Source organism: Monopterus albus, unplaced genomic scaffold, assembly GCF_001952655.1.
Source record: "Monopterus albus unplaced genomic scaffold, M_albus_1.0 scaffold19.1, whole genome shotgun sequence".
Taxonomy (NCBI): domain Eukaryota; kingdom Metazoa; phylum Chordata; class Actinopteri; order Synbranchiformes; family Synbranchidae; genus Monopterus; species Monopterus albus.
In genome coordinates this window covers 1,087,397-1,104,971 of record NW_018127899.1, presented here as the reverse complement: position 1 = coordinate 1,104,971, position 17,575 = coordinate 1,087,397, and the positions used below count along the sequence as shown (strand labels likewise).

At 43.0% G+C, this 17,575-nt stretch overlaps 1 protein-coding gene across 14 annotated transcripts in view; it reads left to right on the top strand.

Moving 5' to 3' along the window:
* Positions 1-17,227, top strand: part of kif21a (kinesin family member 21A) — a 38,760-nt gene extending 21,533 nt beyond the window's left edge. For 2 of the 14 annotated variants that reach the window (XM_020593342.1, XM_020593348.1), the window contains 25 exons: positions 1,233-1,335; positions 1,417-1,531; positions 2,260-2,448; positions 2,638-2,837; positions 3,253-3,360; positions 3,479-3,547; positions 5,229-5,374; positions 6,107-6,251; positions 6,985-7,179; positions 7,364-7,465; positions 8,018-8,183; positions 8,792-8,812; positions 9,489-9,546; positions 9,927-9,981; positions 10,076-10,278; positions 10,903-11,028; positions 12,969-13,076; positions 13,471-13,494; positions 13,754-13,890; positions 14,357-14,531; positions 14,663-14,827; positions 15,217-15,334; positions 15,946-16,116; positions 16,627-16,826; positions 17,011-17,227. In XM_020593342.1, the coding sequence (XP_020448998.1) occupies positions 1,233-1,335; positions 1,417-1,531; positions 2,260-2,448; positions 2,638-2,837; positions 3,253-3,360; positions 3,479-3,547; positions 5,229-5,374; positions 6,107-6,251; positions 6,985-7,179; positions 7,364-7,465; positions 8,018-8,183; positions 8,792-8,812; positions 9,489-9,546; positions 9,927-9,981; positions 10,076-10,278; positions 10,903-11,028; positions 12,969-13,076; positions 13,471-13,494; positions 13,754-13,890; positions 14,357-14,531; positions 14,663-14,827; positions 15,217-15,334; positions 15,946-16,116; positions 16,627-16,826; positions 17,011-17,098 (3,187 nt within the window). In that variant the 3' untranslated portion in view covers positions 17,099-17,227. The remainder of the gene's footprint in view (positions 1-1,232; positions 1,336-1,416; positions 1,532-2,259; positions 2,449-2,637; positions 2,838-3,252; positions 3,361-3,478; positions 3,548-5,228; positions 5,375-6,106; positions 6,252-6,984; positions 7,180-7,363; positions 7,466-8,017; positions 8,184-8,791; positions 8,813-9,488; positions 9,547-9,926; positions 9,982-10,075; positions 10,279-10,902; positions 11,029-12,968; positions 13,077-13,470; positions 13,495-13,753; positions 13,891-14,356; positions 14,532-14,662; positions 14,828-15,216; positions 15,335-15,945; positions 16,117-16,626; positions 16,827-17,010) is intronic. The other 12 variants (XM_020593343.1, XM_020593346.1, XM_020593344.1 and 9 more) reach the window with 12 other exon arrangements.
* Positions 17,228-17,575: the final 348 nt, after the last annotated feature.

Here is a 17,575-nt window from a genome sequence, read left to right as displayed (position 1 = left end):
GTGTTCTACTGACTGTGTAATAAGGATTAAAGACAACCTGGAACTGGAAAATGTCTGAGACATTTTCAGCAGAACATGGTCAAAGCTCAAAACACTCCAGTTGATACCATTAGGGAAGTGTTTTTCCACTCAAAATATTAGCGCCAAATGTTTGAAACATCAGAAAATATCTTGAAAGTGCCTTATGGATGAGTGCACAGGCATTGTCTTTTATCTTTTATGACTGACTGTGTTAATCAGCCTTTATGCAAATTGTATTAAAACAAATCAACACTGGATGACAGCCTCCCCTTTTCTATCCTGTGTTCCTTTTTCTTTTTGCTCGGCGTCTCTAGGTGATTCTTGTCAGATGATTCTTCTCTGCGTTTTGATAAGATATTTATCTAACAGACCTGCTTCACAGATTTGGTTCACAAATATCTGTTTTCGCGCTGCATTCTCTCTCCATGCTTTTTTGCTTTTGCTGGTTTGGTTCAGGCCTGCGTGGTTCTCTCCGGGTACTCCATCTTCCTCCCACAGTCCAAAGACATGCAGCTTAGTTTGATTGGCGACTCTAAATTGTTTGTTTACATGTCAGCCCTGTGACAGACTGGCAACCTGTCCAGGGTGCACCCCACCTCTCACCCAGTGTCAGCTGGGACTGGCTCTGGCCCGCCACGACCCTATTCAGGAATAAGCAGGGTAGATAATGGATGGATGGTTTTGTTCAGGCTCGGATGAGACACCTCCCTCTGTTAAACAAAACTCACTGTCTTTTATGCGAATAAGCTCATAACCAACTGAAGTGTGGTTTGACAAGAAATAAAGGAGCACTGTCATCTCTGTGCTCAGCTTTGTAATTCACCACGTTATGAGATAATGCTTCAACCACTTGGGTTTGTTTTGTGGTACATGTAGTTTGTGCATTATCTCATAAAAATCACATAAATATAGGGAGTTAATCAGTTACACGTAACAGCTTTATCCATTAAAAAGCTTGTGTGGCAAAAAGGCAGTGAAGTCTGTTGATGATAACCACGTCCTGCATTAGTTACAAATATTACATTGTCCCAGCTACAAAATGTTGAATTTTGTCTTTAAGACCCGCAGATGTATTGTCACAGTAAAAATAGGCTTAATGTTTACTTGCGCTGTAGTACCTGTGAAGAAGCATGTGCAGCCCAATTGGGATAAACCACGTTTTCTCAGAAAATAATCATCACAGTGAATAAAAGTTTCTGACTCTTCTCCAGGTCTGAATCTTTTGGTGCCAGTAAGGAGGAGGTTCCGGACAATGAGCCAGAAAAGGGCACAGAGAAGGAACTGATGGAGCGAATCAGCGAGGACACAGAAATGGTACAATGCACATTTCTCGTTTCCCCCTTACATTGAATTATCCTTAAGAAACAGAACTGCTTTCACAATGTTACCTTGCAGGAAGTCCAGGAAGGCAGCGACCATGAGGAAGGAGAAGAGGAGGAGGACGAGGAGGAAGAGGAAATGGAGATGGAAGAAAGCTCTGATGAGTCTGACTCTGAGTCAGATGAAAAAGGTATCGGAGATACTGTGACTTCTTCCTGTCTCTTTCTCTGAATCTCTTTCCCAGAGCACAAAACTGTTCAACTAACAGAACAAACTTACACAGTCACACAATCACATTTAGCAGGTTGCAGGTTTCCCTCAAGTGGGGGCTGAAGTCATCATCAGATCAGCGCTGTAAGCATATACCTGTGTCCCCTTAGAAAGTGCGTCTCCCCAGCACACTCCTCCACCAGTATCGACTCTAACTTGATCATCTACAAAACTACTCAGTCAGGCCTGCTGTTAGCAAACTGTATCTTACAGCCAACTGTTAGCATCACTGTGCTCTGGCCATCAACCGTTCCTGCTACCTTTTGTAATACCAGTGTCCATCCTGGATCATCACTTGAACAAACCAGACAAACTTGCTCTATAACTTCATGTTAGCTTGCTAATGCTGTCACAAGACAGCAACACAGGTGGGCCTCAAGTCTGCCTCGTGCATCATTTTAACAAGCTCGTCCTCCTGTGCTGCTTTACCACAACTACATTATAACGTGCTGTAGGAGAAGGATTAAGAAAAAGGCACACCTAATTCTTGTGTTTAGTTTATTTACACAAATGTAAAACGGCAGTGATGAGACATGAGAAAATATTGCTTATTTAGAAACCTTTTTCTAAATGCTGTAAAAAAAAAAATCTGTGCATGTAAACTCCTTCTGCATGTTGAGGTTCAATGTGACCGTCTGTGTCTGACAGAGAACTACCAGGCAGATCTGGCCAACATCACGTGTGAGATCGCCATCAAGCAGAAGCTGATTGACGAGCTGGAAAACAGTCAGCGGCGGCTACAAACACTCAAACAGCAGTATGAGCAGAAGCTGATGATGCTGCAGTGCAAGATCAGAGACACCCAGCTGGAGAGGGACCGGGTCCTCCAGAACATGAGTAAGCTGAGAAGGCCAGGAGGGGGAGCATGTATCGCTCAGCGCAGGAGTACTGCACTGGACTAATACACTGTTCATGTTGTATCCACCTGTACTCAGGCAGTTTGGATATAAACATCCACCAAATTTAAATCTTTTTAAATGTCTTAGAAGATCAGTTTTCCATCATTTATGTGTCTCCTGCTTTCAGACTCTGTAGAAAGTGGCACAGAGGACAAAGCTCGTAAAATCAAGGCTGAATACGAGAAGAAGCTGAGTGTCATGAACAAGGAGCTTCAGAAGCTCCAGTCAGCGCAGAAGGAGCACGCCCGCCTGCTGAAGAACCAATCACAGTATGAGAAACAGCTGAAGAAGCTTCAGATGGACGTCGCAGAAATGAAGAAGACAAAGGTGTGGTTGGATAGTTGGCCAGTCAAAGTTTGATTGTAACAACTGCACCAGTAATTTCTCCTCTTGACAGTTATTATTCATGATGATGCCAAGTCTGTTATTTTTCATGAGCTTGGAAGAATTTGCCTCAGTTGAGACTATATGAAAGATCCACATGGATCAGGCTCATTTCCTTACTCCTGTTCATTTAAATGGAATAGAAATTATTTAATGTGTAGAATAGGTCAGACCTGTTTCAGACAGTAGTCCAGAAGCAGCATTTCAGAGGCAAATAAAGGTAAAGAGTAGGGATGAGAGAAAATAAAGCCTCACAAACCTTATGAGAACTGTCACAAGATCACAAACTGCCAGTAGAGTACCCAGACTATTTGCATTTGTATACTAAGTCTGAGACTGTTTAAACTGATTGTTGCAGGTTCGTCTCATGAAGCAGATGAAGGAGCAGCAGGAGAAGAACAGGTTGAATGAGTCTCGCAGAAACAGAGAAATTGCTACCTTGAAAAAAGACCAGCGCAAGCAAGAGGTTGGTTATAGGGACAGATCCATTTTGTTTGGCTTCAGTTAGTGGTCGATCTGTGCCATTAGTTCAAATCCTTCCATTTAAGTAGTTGTGTAGATGCTGATATTGTTCTCATCCTCAGCATCAGCTGAAGTTACTGGAGGCTCAGAAGAGGCAGCAGGAGCTCATTCTGAGGAGAAAGACTGAAGAGGTGGGCACATTTATGTTTTTTTGTACTTGAATCTTAACTGCTGCACAGGTTTTTGACACTTAGCTACAGCTGATTTGATATGCAGATAGTTTTGGGTCGGGGTAGAACACTGTGGTTTATGTGGACTATTACACCTTCTTGGATGAGATAGTTTCATTTAAAAAAGAAGAAAAGTAAAAATTGATTTATATAGCACATATCCAAAGTTATAAGGTGCTTTACAATAAAAGAATTAATAGAACAAAAGCAGATAAATAACTTTAAAACAAATAAAACAATTAATTGAAGAATAATTAGATAAACAATAAAAAAAAAATTATAATCTTTATTTGTACCGCACTTTCCAGCTCAAGAGCACAAAGTGCTACAACAATAAAAGCATAGTAATACATTATCAGTTTAGAACATTCATAAACAGACAGAAGCCAAATAGATATCCAACGTCTGATATAGGCCAACTCCCACCCAGCCGGCTCTCCCACCGGGGGCTTACCCGTGGTGGCCCAGAGGACCAATACACACACTAACATATTAAAACTAGTTAAGAAATAAATTATTAAAGGTGACGAAAATCTGTGAACACGCTAGACATTAAAAGCTAGTTTGAAAAGATGCGTTTTTAACGCTGACTTAAACGCTGCCGCCTCAGTTATCAAGCGTATATCTAAAGGCAGGGAATTCCACAGCCTAGGGCCATGCACGGCAAAGGCACGACCTCCCCATTTTTTGTAGTGTGCAGGGGGAACGACAAGAGCAAGGTGACCCGATGATCGCAGGGTTCTGCGAGGGACATATCTAGCCAAGAGGTCGGACAGGTACGGAGGGGCAAGGCCGTGCATGGCTTTAAAAACATAAAGCAAAACCTTAAAATCTACTCTCCATTTAATGGGCAGCCAGTGAAGAGACAGCAGAACCGGAGTGATATGGGCATGCCGACGAGTGTTTGTCAGCAGACGGGCAGCCGCGTTCTGAACAAGCTGGAGCCTGGAGAGTGATGACTGGGATAACCCGGAGTACAGGGCATTACAATAGTCAAGCCGGGAAGTCACAAACGCATGAATGGCTTTCTCTAAGTCACTATGAGAGAGAAATGGCTTTACCTTTGCTAGCAGTCTTAGCTGGCAGAAGCTGGATTTAACCACTGACTTGATCTGCTTATCAAAGTTGAAATTGACGTCAAAAATTACCCCCAGATTGGAAAAAGGAAAAAAGGACAGGAAATGAAGAAAAACATGTAATAAGAGGTAATAAATGCATGAATTTCCCCCTCAAAGTCATTGAATGAAAGGAAATGCTTAACCTTGGCTAATAAATGCAGTTAGAAAAAGCAACTGTTTTTCCACAAAGGTTATGGATTATGCTCGTACATAATGTGGGCAGACATACAGTACTAGTGATAAATCACGCAGACATACATGTGGTATGGTTTTAATATTCACAAGCTTGAGATAAAAAAAACACTGTGCTCAGCTGAAGACAAAAAAGGGGGGAGGTGGGTGTGTATAACCAAAGCAAGACTCCAAAGCAGAAAAGCACTTCACACGGAAGAAGATATTGTCAAACTGTCTGCATTTTTTCACCCTGTGCTGATAAGTGTCAGTAAAAGAAACATCTAATTAATGTGGGTGTTCTTCAGTTTTTAATATCCATCCTTCCTCACTTCTGTTACCCTGTGTGCTAGGTGACGGCTCTGAGGAGGCAAGTCAGGCCCACCTCAGGCAAGGTCATCAGGAAAGTCACTCTCCCAGAGCCAGTCCAGGACTCCCCCAACAGACCGCCCTCTGGGCGCATGTACTCCTCCGGCAATGCCGCGCCAAACGGAACTCGGTGAGTCTGTGTGGGTTTGGGTCCATATTAATATCTCCAGCCTGGGAGAAATAAGAAAGGCTAGTAAATAACAGCAAAAATGGCCATGGTTTTCATTTAATACTACAGGTGGAAGTGTTCTTAGTTAGACACTTAACTCCAGTACCACCATAAGATAACCAGTTCAGAATCAGCTTTATTGACCAGGTGTGTTGGACATGAGGAATTTGACTCTGGTACAGCAGCTCTCAGTGCGTGTGTACATATCCTTATGTAAGGCAATAGCAAACGGCAAGTAAACACTATACCAATATAAGGCTGTGTAGTATAACACATTTAAACAGTATAAACAATGCAAATGGACAAGGAATGTTCATTAGGAAATGAGAAGAGTAAAAATAGAGTACTCAAAAAATAGAGACCTGTACCAATCTGTATATCTGTACAATGTATATTTACATGTACTGCACTGAGGGTTATTGTCCAGTCATACTGTCATGGGTTAAGTGTTAATCAGAGTGACGGCTCGGGGGAAGAAATCGTTCTTGTGTCTGATTGTCTTGGTGCACAGTGACCTGTAACGCCGTCCAGAGGGGAAGAGTTCAAACAGATTGTATCCCGGGTGTGAGGGGTCTGCAGTGATCTTCAAATCAGTTCTAGGACATGTTTACGAGCTCATTCACATCATCCCTGTCTTTGAAAGTGCTACATCTTTCAATGAATTAACACTGCTGACTGATATCATATGTGCAGTTCTTCCTACAGACGTACAGCAGGTATTTACTCCACCAGAGTCGCTCGCAACAAATGGCAGTCTCTGGAGCGACGGATCTCTGATGTCATCATGCAGAGGATGACCATCTCCAACATGGAGACCGACATGAACCGCCTGCTCAAGGTAAAGTCCTGCAGCAGCACACAGTTGTATGGAAGGTTAGGGTTGTCATCAAATGCAGACGAGCAGGATAAAATCTAAAAGGGGGAAGAGTTGTATTTATTCTACTTTATTAATCCCTGTGGGGATATCTCTGTCAATTGCTGCCTGACCACTAGGGGCAACTAGGGGTTCAGTGTCTTGCCCAAGGACACTTTGACATGTGGACTTGGGAGACCAGGAATCAAACCACCAACCTTCCAACTGACAACCATGCTGCTTCCTGAGCCACAACATCCTCTGTAAAGTTAACATCACCTGCTATCCTCAGTATTGAGGATAGCAGGAACAGTTGTTCTGGGCTGCCACCTAATAGTCAAATAGTTGAGAGACCTGTCAGTCGACTGACACTCTTCTAGTCAAGCCATTTTTGTCTATAATATTTGATTTTTTTTGTCAGCCAGTGTGCATTACAATAGAAGCCCCCTCACCTGCCTCTGGGTTTGTCTTCTTACCTTGGAGGAGGCTGTAATGCCGGTGCTGTACCATGTTGCTGTTGTAGAATTCATTGTGCTTAGTGGGCTGAAAAAAGGGAAACGTGGTATAACTTTGGGATGAGTTCATCTTTCTCCTCTCTGTCTGTACTGCTATAAGAAATGACTCCATGAAAAAAAAAGTGCTTTACGTTTTCTAACATCAGTGTGGATGCCCTGAGCATAACAGTGTCCTGTCCTATTGTGTGTGTGTGTGTTTATAGCAACGAGAGGAGCTGACCAAGCGTAAGGAGAAGGTCCTCAGGAAGAGGGACCGGCTGCTAAGAGAAGGGCCAGACACAGAGAAGGCGGTGCTCCCTCTCAGCGAAGAAGTGGATGCATTGACTGCCAACATTGACTACATCAATGACAGCATTGCAGACTGTCAAGCCAACATCATGCAGATGGAGGAAACCAAGGTAAGAAAGCCTGAGTTGGGAGGTGATAACATAAAAGGTAAATATTAAAAATGTACTGGCTGCTCAAACGGCTCACGTGGAATTTCCTGTTACCCAGACCTTTGTGTGATGTGAGAGAATTTTTTCATACCATCTTTAAGTGACAAAAACAAATTTATTATCATTTGTGCTTTTTTGCCCTCAGGAGGAAGGTGACACTGTGGACGTCTCTGCTGTGATTGGCTCCTGTACTCTGGCAGAGGCTCGTTTCCTGCTCCATCACTTCATGTCAATGACCATAAATAAGGTACCAATGTACTTTATATTTCACTTGTATTGTGTGGCATTCATGTGGACGGCAAAGTAAGAATTTCATTGTACAGGGAAACACGTGTCCTAACTGTGCATATGACAAATAAACACTTTGACCTTTGAATGCTAATAATGACCTGGACAAATCACTACACATCACTACAGACTGTGCATATGGCAGCTTTGAATGCTAATAATGACCTGGACAACACACGCATGACATGACAACACACTGTAAATAAGAGTGACAAAAAGTGATTCTTCAGCAGATAGCAACACATCTCACTGACTGATTTTTCTGCTTTCCTTTATTTTGCCATTGTATTAATGTTAAGCAGAAGAAGGATAGATGCTCTTTGTGTTTCTGTAATTTTTGTCATTTCACAATCGCAATGAAAGATAGAAAAGGCAAACTGAAGTCGTTAAGTTTGATATGTAACCATGTATCATCTTGAAAACTTCCAAATCTAGCTAAGAACTGTCAAGTGCAGACGAGATGTGGGTGTGAATTTGACTACAAATACCGTCTGTGCTCTGACCTCCTCAGGGTCTGCAGGCAGCCCAGAGTGAGTCGCAGGTGAAGGTGATGGAGGGCAGACTGAAGCAGACGGAGATCACCAGCGCCACACAGAACCAGCTGCTCTTTCACATGCTGAAAGAGAAGGCGGAATTCAACCCGGAGCTAGACGCCCTGCTGGGGAATGCTCTGCAAGGTAACAGCTGTCTTTGGTTGGGTAAAGTTAGAAGTGGAGATGAGGACCCAAAACACAGACCTAGTTGAACCTGGCCCACCTTCTGGAAGCATCAGTGGTATCATATCAAGTCAAATGAGGATTCAGGTTTTATTCTGGGAGGATAATGGTATTTCTTTTCCATTAATGTTCTTTGTCTTTAAATGTGTCTTGACTTGTGTCACAGAGCATTTGGCCTTTAGAAAGTGGGCTGGGTTACTGGTCAGTTGCATGATTGGGCCTATTGAGATGCTCTTGCTTGTCGCCTTCTGCTCAATAAAAGCTGGACTAATTTCTATGCAAAAATCTCTAATTCCACGGTTATTATGTGGAAAGATCACATTTGACCAAATTTTTCAAAGCACAGATTTTTAAAAAATGTGTAAATTCATACAACGCTTTTATCATCATCAAAACTTTTTATGTCCCCTGTGTTTTTGCCAGCCTCTGTTTAGCAGGATGCTCTATTCATTTTCTTTTGTTTTGTTTCTTTTAGAATTTTGGGGGACTGTGTTTTGATTTGTGCATTGCCTTTTTTCTGTTCCCCCATGTTTTCTTTTTTCTTTTTTTGTTTTCCTGTGTTTTTACAGAGCTAGGTAACATCCCAACTGGTAAGTGAAACCGTATTGGACTCTTATCTGTGCTATGAATGCATGGTTCCTTCCCTTTGCATTCTGAAAACTAACTAAACATAACATGAACAGGTGCATGAGGTGCAGTGCAACCAGGCTTCCCCCCCATCTGTCTGCAGACCTCTTCCTCCCCCCTCTCCTCCCAGCTCACCACGTGCTATAGGCTCCATGCTTTAGTACTCTGCTAACCCCAGAGCTTCCCCAGGAGCTGTACAACATGGATACTTTAGCTCTGCTGGACCTTGGCCACACCAGGAGCAATGGACTAATGATCCCTCACATGCCTCCTCCTCCTCTTGTTGTCTCATGCTGGGTTTTTTACCTTCACCCCCACCCCCACCTGATTGCTCTCTGACCTCTCACCTTTTGTGACCCATCTGATCTCGCTAGCCTCAGTGAGGATACAACAGCATGGCGCTGTGCTGACGTCGCCCTCATCGGCTCCCCTTGTTCATCTTATCAACATCCATTTTGAATGGTTACCTAATAAAAACAAGAAAATTACATCACCCTTTTAGTGAACCTGAGTAAACGATTTAATTGTTTAGTCTTAGGCAAAGTGTAATTGCTAAGTCTTAAGTAGTCTCCTCAGTCTTGTCAGCCAAAAGGCTTTTCTTATAACAAATTTTTTTTATTTATTGATCTCATTTGACAGAAAATGGTGACGACAGCAGCAGTGATGAATCTGCCCAGAGCCCTTCAGCAGAGGGGAAGTGAGTTATATTTCTCCACAGGTCCACACAGCAGAACGATAAGTTCGTTTGAATTAGATGCAAATAAAATCTATGGCAATAAAATCTATCTAATCTAATATATCTGCTTTTCTCTGTGATGAAGCAACATGTCTGAGCTAGGAAATAAATGCAGTAATAATTTGGTAGAGAAACATTATAGAGACAATTTACACCAACTGGGTCACAGTTAACACACATTAAGTTGATTTTGAGTTTAATGGGCCTTCAGTGCTTTTCAATGAAATCAGACTACTTGTTAGGTGTTGGGTAATGTGTCATCTTATGTGTTGTTATATGTGTGTTTCTACTAAAAGCTACATGGTCAGTACTCACCTATAAAACTTATGTACTTCCTCTAGCACGTTGGCATCAGATCTTATGAAACTCTGTGGTGAGACCAAAACAAGAAATAAGGTACAGCAGTGTTGGCATTTGCACCCCGTTCGCTGCACTTTACTGTCTACTCCTTCGCTTCCTGGTATAATTTTCACCTGTCTGTGCCCTACAGGCTCGTAGAAGGACCACCACTCAGATGGAGTTGCTGTACGCAAACAGTGACTCGGCACCTGACGCATCCACAGCAGATTTCACCAGTCCGATGCTGCCGTTAGCTGAAACTCCAGATGGGGGAGGAGACGTGGACCCTTCAGGCTCGTCAGTCAGGGACTTCACAGCTCTCTCCCCTGGCTTTTCCTCTAAAATGGGCAGCATGTAAGTCCAGGCCCAGCCCTCTTTCCTAACAAATGAATTGCTGCATCCTCCCTTACTGCATGTTGTTGATGTTGCTGCTGCTTGCTCTGCTTTGTTGAATTTTATTTCACATTATTCATGAGCCTCTAGCTGATGAGTGCTTTGAGGGAAAAGCATATAGAGAGGTACAAATATGAACATTTGTGTGGCTCGATTATTCCTGTCTTCTGCATAACCAACCTTTCTAATTCCTTATTACAACTGAGTGACACGCTGAAAGCAAAAATATTAACCACAATGCATTAACTGGCTTGTGAAAGGCCATGCTTCAAAATTAAGTGCACATTGACTTGTATGTAAAAAGAGGCTTGGCAGACAGTAATGCATCAGCAAATCAAGCGATAAAATATATTTTAGTGATGCACAAAAGCTACACAGTGTCCATTGTATTGAAACACGAGCTTGGTGAAGAACCACCACAGTTTTGGGACTTTGAATATCAGGTAACCATGTTCCTGTGTGTGCTGCATGCTCATCTCATTCCATTATTTCACTTTGGTTTTACATCCTTCTGTTGTTGTATGATTTTTTTTTTTGCTACTGTCTTTGTGTTTTTTGTGGATAAATGTGAAACTGAACGCTCAGTTCTGGCTCCAGAACATCGTCAGGGGTGGATAAGCGAGCTCCAGAGCCTTCCCCGCTCTCTCGCAGGAAGACATATGACAAGGCACAAGCAGCATCCGACAGAGCAAAGGTCAAGGAGATTAAACAGTAAGATATTGCTGCCGACATTGTGCCCGCAAAGCCGAAAAAAAGCAAAATAACTTGACATCAACTCTACTAATAAATCCTGCTTTTTGTTTCCTGCTTTGGAGAAGCATGTGGTCTCAACTAAATCAGCAAAGCTCTGCATCTGCTATGATAACCTCTGACCTGCCAAGCTCTATGCTGAACTTAAAGCCACGTGTTCCTGCTTAACTTGGATATTGTCTCTTCTTTGAGTCATAATGGTAATAATAGTTCTTTTTTCATTCTTGGTAGTTTTAGCTCAGAGTGTTCAGCTTGCTAATCAGCCCTAATGCCACTGATCTACTCATGATAAATGTCCTGGATCACTGTCTTTTCTCTTTCTTTGTCTTAAGAGTAAATTCTTGAGTGAGACAGAAATGGAAGATTATGCTGAATCAGTGGTTGTTCTAACACTGAACAGGGGAGCAACCTGCACTTACCTGGTGAAACCGTTTCTGCTCTCATTCATTGTGTCCCACGATGGGTCTGTTGCCTTGTCCCATGACTAATACTGTGAATAGTCAGCTCTTTGCCAGCTTAACACAATGCTCATCTTACAGCCACACACTGTTCTTCAACACAGTGTGTGAGCGCACGTGGTCAGCATGACTCTAAGTATTGCTGTGTTCATGTCATACGGCAAAGCCGGTAGATGCCACTTTCTTAACTGAAGAAACTGAGTCTCCTATGTCTCCAGTGGTCAGTGCTCCTTCAGCGTCTGACCTCAGAAGTCTCCATCACAGTGTAGAGTCACTTGTTCATTTGCATACAACAAACCAAACAATTCTTCTTTTATTACCTTACATTTTACGATTGCACAGAGAGTAGAATGTCGTTACTTTCTTACGCCTCTGTACCTGCGATAGTTGTGACATTATGCTTTTGGGTTTGTCCGTACTGTACGTGTGCTCCGTTCTCATCAACACAATCTCACCTTCAACGGCGGCAGTAAAAGTTCGGTAAAGAAACAGCAGTTTGCAGCAACTGCTGATGTTTCTATGAGCTGATGACAAGACAACATACAGAACGTAATTAAAACATTAATCTACAAATTTCCCCACTGATAAACCAGGGAAACCACACTGAGCAGGACATCTCAGTAATATCCTCTTTATGGCTTCAGATGAATTGGAGCATATGAACACTTTCCTGACAGTTGCTTCTTTATGATGTGAATGCAGCACATGTGTATTCGCTGTGTCTTCGTGCAGTCCTCCCACGCTTCTGCCAGCAGTGTTTAAACAGCTTAGCACACACATTAGTTATGCTGCCGCTTAATTGGCAGTCCTGCTTTCTTCCTCCACAGCCCAGTCATCAGGACCCTGAAGAGCAGCCAGCCACTTCCTCCCTCTCCTGCTGCTCGCACCACTAACCACATCGCTGCGTTTAGCCATATGACATGATATCTGTGGCATACTGCAAACAGCCTGCAGGATAAGTAAGAACCAGAGATAAGTAAAATTGACACCAGGCTGTCAGAGAGTCAGATTAGAGTAGGGGAAAGATGCTAAGGATGAGCAGCATCATTACACTCCAAAATCTGTCTGTTATTAGGTATTTTCATGTAGATAAGAGGCTGTAGAAGCACAAACAGATTTTGATTTTGGAGTGTAAGGTGCCGTGGTGTGCATATCTGTCATTTCTGTCATCCTAAGTGCACATTGTGTCAGTTCCTTTACTAATCATGACTTTCCAAAGCATGCCATGGCTTAGAAGACTGACTTTCCACCTTCCATGTTGTCATTATGTTCCATTCAGTTCCATTGTATTGAAAATATCAATGTAAAGTTGTTGTTTTTTTTTAATAACAAGAACCGGCTCTCTCTAAATGTGTTGTACCAAGTGCAGAATAATTTAAGTATGATTAAAAATTCAAAATGTTGTTAGGAATTAATGGTTTAATAGTGTTGGTGTTTAATCAGCTCTCAGGAATGTCGGATGCTCTCTCCCGCCAGGATGGACGGATGCCTCCGCCTGTCCTCTAACCATGTCCTCTTCTCCACCCCTCCTCCTTCCTCTGATCCACCCAAGTATTGTTTTTTTATTTGTCTCATGTTTCACTAAAATGTTACCACTGGTGTACAGGGCAGAGGTGAATCTGAAACACATCCACACATGGTGTGGTTCCCATCCTTTTCTCATCAGGACCTACACTGTGTGCACTGATAAGTCTCAGCTTTCAGCGCGACTGTAAGGTGGAAAAGCAGTTCATCAGATCAGCCTGTAACTGGAGTCTCTGCAAGGACCAGATGTGGCTGGGTCGCATCTAAAACTAAAACTGTTATCAGATGCCGGTGTGTCAACATGACCGGCTCGTTAGTGATTGATTCTGGTTTCTGTGACGCTATCGAACATGCGGCCCCTGATGATCTGTCTCTGCCGATTTCCAGTCTTTGTCTCCTTGGGTGTGTTTATCTATTACAGGCTGGAAAAGAGAAGCATCATAAGGTACATAGTTGTCTTTGGATTCTTGGCTTTTCTGTTCTGCAGCACAATAAGGGTGATTCTGTCCACAGCTCTCTTGTTATGTTCCATCTCTTTCTGTGTTTGATTTGCAGCATTGTGCTCATCAGCCACGGGAGCTGCACACTATGCATGACTTTGGTTGCATGGGTGTGATCTATATCTGTGCTGCACTCAGATTGGTGGACAAGGTAATGTCCAAACAAACTACACCTGTTGATAATGATGCGTGTGCGTTTTCCAGGGGTGTCATTAACCCAGTGCCGTCCACTAAAAGCAGCCGGTCAGCAACATTACAGTGTGTCCACGTGGCAGAGGGACACAGTAAAGCTGTTCTCTGTGTTGAGTGCACCGATGACCTTCTCTTCACTGGATCAAAAGGTTAATACCCACAATCCTTCCTTCCGTCGCTCCTTCACCTCACTCCTTCTCTTCTTCTGTCTCTCATCAGTATTCCTGCATGTGTCCTTGTTGCAGTGCTGGTAATTTGTTACACTTTGACATGATGCTGTGCTGTTCTTTAACAGCCAATAAGACCTGACGGGGATTAATTAGAATTGCCATAAGAATAGTATGTGGATAAATGAGTTGATGAAAATAAAATGTCATTGTACATGCAGTGAAAACTTTAATGGCGAAGGAGCTTGTAGACAATAAATTGAGGTAAATACACAGCTCAAAACAATTAAGAGAACACTAAATCTCACACAGGATCTTTCTCATTGAGAAATGGTTTTGTGTTCTACTCATCCTTGACTTTGAGCTGCACTGCGTCACTCCAACATGCTCCCTACATTTGTAATAAATGTATGACTAAGGAGATGACAGATGGTGTGTCGTCCTGCAGACCGGACCTGTAAGGTGTGGAACCTGGTGACTGGTCAGGAGATAATGTCCCTGGCTGGTCACCCCAACAATGTGGTGTCAGTCCGCTACAGCTCCAGCGTGGTCTTCACCGTGTCCACCTCGTACATCAAAGTCTGGGACATCCGGGAATCTGCCAAGTGTATCCGCACACTAACGTGAGTGGGACTGTCTGTAGATTTTAGCCTTTAAGGCCTTTTTTCTTATTGTGTTTTGCTGATCAAAGCACTTCTCTGATGTATGTCCTGAGTGCACACAAATAAATCTAAATCTGATAATGCTTCTACAGGTCCTCCGGTCAGGTTAGTGTCGGGGACGCCTGTGCGTCTACCACCAGCCGGACGGTCACCATCCCAGCAGGAGAGAATCAGATCAACCAGATTGCTCTCAACCCCAATGGGACAGTTCTGTATGCTGCTGCTGGAAACTCAGTCAGAGTCTGGGATCTGAGGAGGTGAGCAGAGGGGCTACATTTTCATAAATATCCAGAGATGCTTCAGACGAAACTCTATATGGGACATTTTGGGCTCTTGACAGATAACCTTGTGTTGTGTTGTGTTGTGTTGTGTTTTAGTGACAGCAGTGTGAGTCGCTCTGGTCCAACACTTTGAGCTATAGTAAAACAGCTGTTGGAGGGATTGTCATTAAGTTTAGTACAAGCAGTTTTTATCCCAAAGGATGATTTTTAATGTATTTGGTGGTTTTACCTGTAGCACCACTGACATGTCAAATGTTCTGTTTCTCTCATGCATTGTCACGAACGTCGGCCTTTCCCCTCAAATTTACAGGCCGGGATTTAACTTATTGAATCAAGACTGTTTATTAACTTTGTGTCCCTGTCAGATTTGCATCCACTGGGAAACTCACTGGTCACCTTGGTCCAGTCATGTGTCTGACTGTGGATAAGTCTGGAAGCAACCAAGATCTTGTGATCACTGGATCCAAAGATCATTACATCAAGGTGTGTTTCAGGTGACCTCTTTGTGATCTGTATGTACCACAGCTCATGTTCTGGGACCAGCAGAATGTTCCCTGTCTAGAGAAGCCAAAGATTAGCTGGATGATATATGGGTTAATTCAGGCATTCAGGAATACAGTATAGTGGAAGGTACATAAGCCCCATAATGCAAGATGAACCTATGGTAGCATGATTGGCTTGAGTATAACAGAACTAATATTGTAGCCGAGTATGAAAATGTGTTGAAAGTGCTTTATTGGATTTTTTATTATGAAGTGTGTCCGTTTGCAGTTTCAGAAAGGCTCACTCACTCACTCACTCACTCTCTCTCTCACACACACACACACACACACACACACACACACACACACACACACACAACGCAGTAAAGTCCTAGTAGCATTTACACTAATCGTGTGTAGCATGTGGATACCTGAATTTCCCTCGGGATCAATAAAGCCTTTATCTATATATGTATCAGATAAAACCTCTTGACTTAGTATGAAAAAACACGTGAACTATGTTTTTTTTTTTTTTTTAATTCTCACATCTACATTATCATTTATGAGCGTCACTACAGGACACATTTTAACGTGTTGTTGTGGCTGCTGCAGCTGTTTGATGTGAGTGAAGGCTCTCTGGGAAGCATCAGCCCTACACACAACTTCGAACCGCCACATTACGACGGTATCGAATCACTGGTGGTGCAGGGGGACATTTTCTTCAGCGGGTCCCGAGACAACGGCATCAAGAAGTGGGATTTGGACCGTAAAGACCTGCTGCAGGTAATGAATGAGGGGGATGATGCATATGGACACATGGATCTATTACAAAGATGGATAGAAGAGACTGACAAGTGGGGATGCAATGAAGTATTTAGGTGTCTGATGCGGAGTTGGGGATTCATGTTTCAGTATGTCAAGGCAAAGCAGGCTTATTTTATATACATAAAGGCAACTCATAAAAGAAACACAAGGACTAAAGGTAAAAAATTAATGGCGTAAAAGTATTTGCCACTAAAATGTAGTGAAGTATGAAGTAGCACAAAATCAAAGTGCTCAAGTAAAGTACATATACTTCAAAATTGCACTTGAGTTAATGTACTTAGTTACTCTCCAGCACCATGTGCTGCCCAGTTGTTCTCCTCTGCTATATTCATGAAGTGAAGTATGATTTCATTCAGCGCTGGCTCTGCCGTGAGAATACCAGTGTCCTTGTGGCTTTGGGTGATTAACATTTTCAGACCCACACTGGTCAAATCATTTTCATAAGCCTTCACCCCTTCTCTCCAACAGCAAGTCCCTAACGCCCACCGTGACTGGGTTTGTGCTTTGGGTGTCGTCCCTGGGTCCCCAGCCCTGCTGAGTGGCTGCAGAGGTGGGGTGCTCAAGCTGTGGCACACGGACACACTGGGGACCCTGGGGGAGTTGAAGGGTCACGAGAGCCCCATTAACAGCATCTGTACCAACAGCAGCCACCTGTTCACGGCCTCAGAGTGAGTCTTAAACACACAACTACTACACACCCTCTGTGTTCTGAGGTCTGTGCTTTTTATTATGACTCTTCTATTTATTCATGGACTTGTCTCTGGCTGCTCAGGTCATATGTTCCTGGTAGCTCTAAGTCCTAAATGAGGAGAAATGTCTGGAAGAAAACGTGTTCCTGTTCCTCTCTTCTAGTGACCGCACTGTGAAGATCTGGCGTGCACGTGGTGGGCTGGACAGCTTGGAGGTGGTTGACAATGCAGACGAGGTTGCAAGTAACTGAACGCAGCGCCCCCTGCTGGGTTTGGGTCTAGAAGGACACTAACAGCATCTTTTGATGCTGCTTCCCTGCACTTTGAACCCTAACTTCAGAAACCTGTTGCTGACACTCGCCTTCCATGTCATGTCATCTGTAAGACTGAGCCACAAGGAAACACTGAAGAGAAACTAACAAACACAATACTTGTTTTCTTAGACTCTGTAGGCTCAGACATGTCTGCTAAACACATTTACTTCACCATAATCTCTTTGCAGTAGAAACTCATCTTTTTCTCTTTTGCGCTGTGCACGATTCCACACTGTGGATCATGAGAAGTTCTCTTACTCATGATGTGTTTAAGAGTTGACACACACAAAATATATCTGCATACATTCAGTGCTGTGCCAGAATACAACACATCTGCAAACACCCAGGGCAAAAGGATAGAAGTGTTTTTTTTTTGTTTGTTAGTTAGATTAGGGTAAAATAGACACGAAGTTA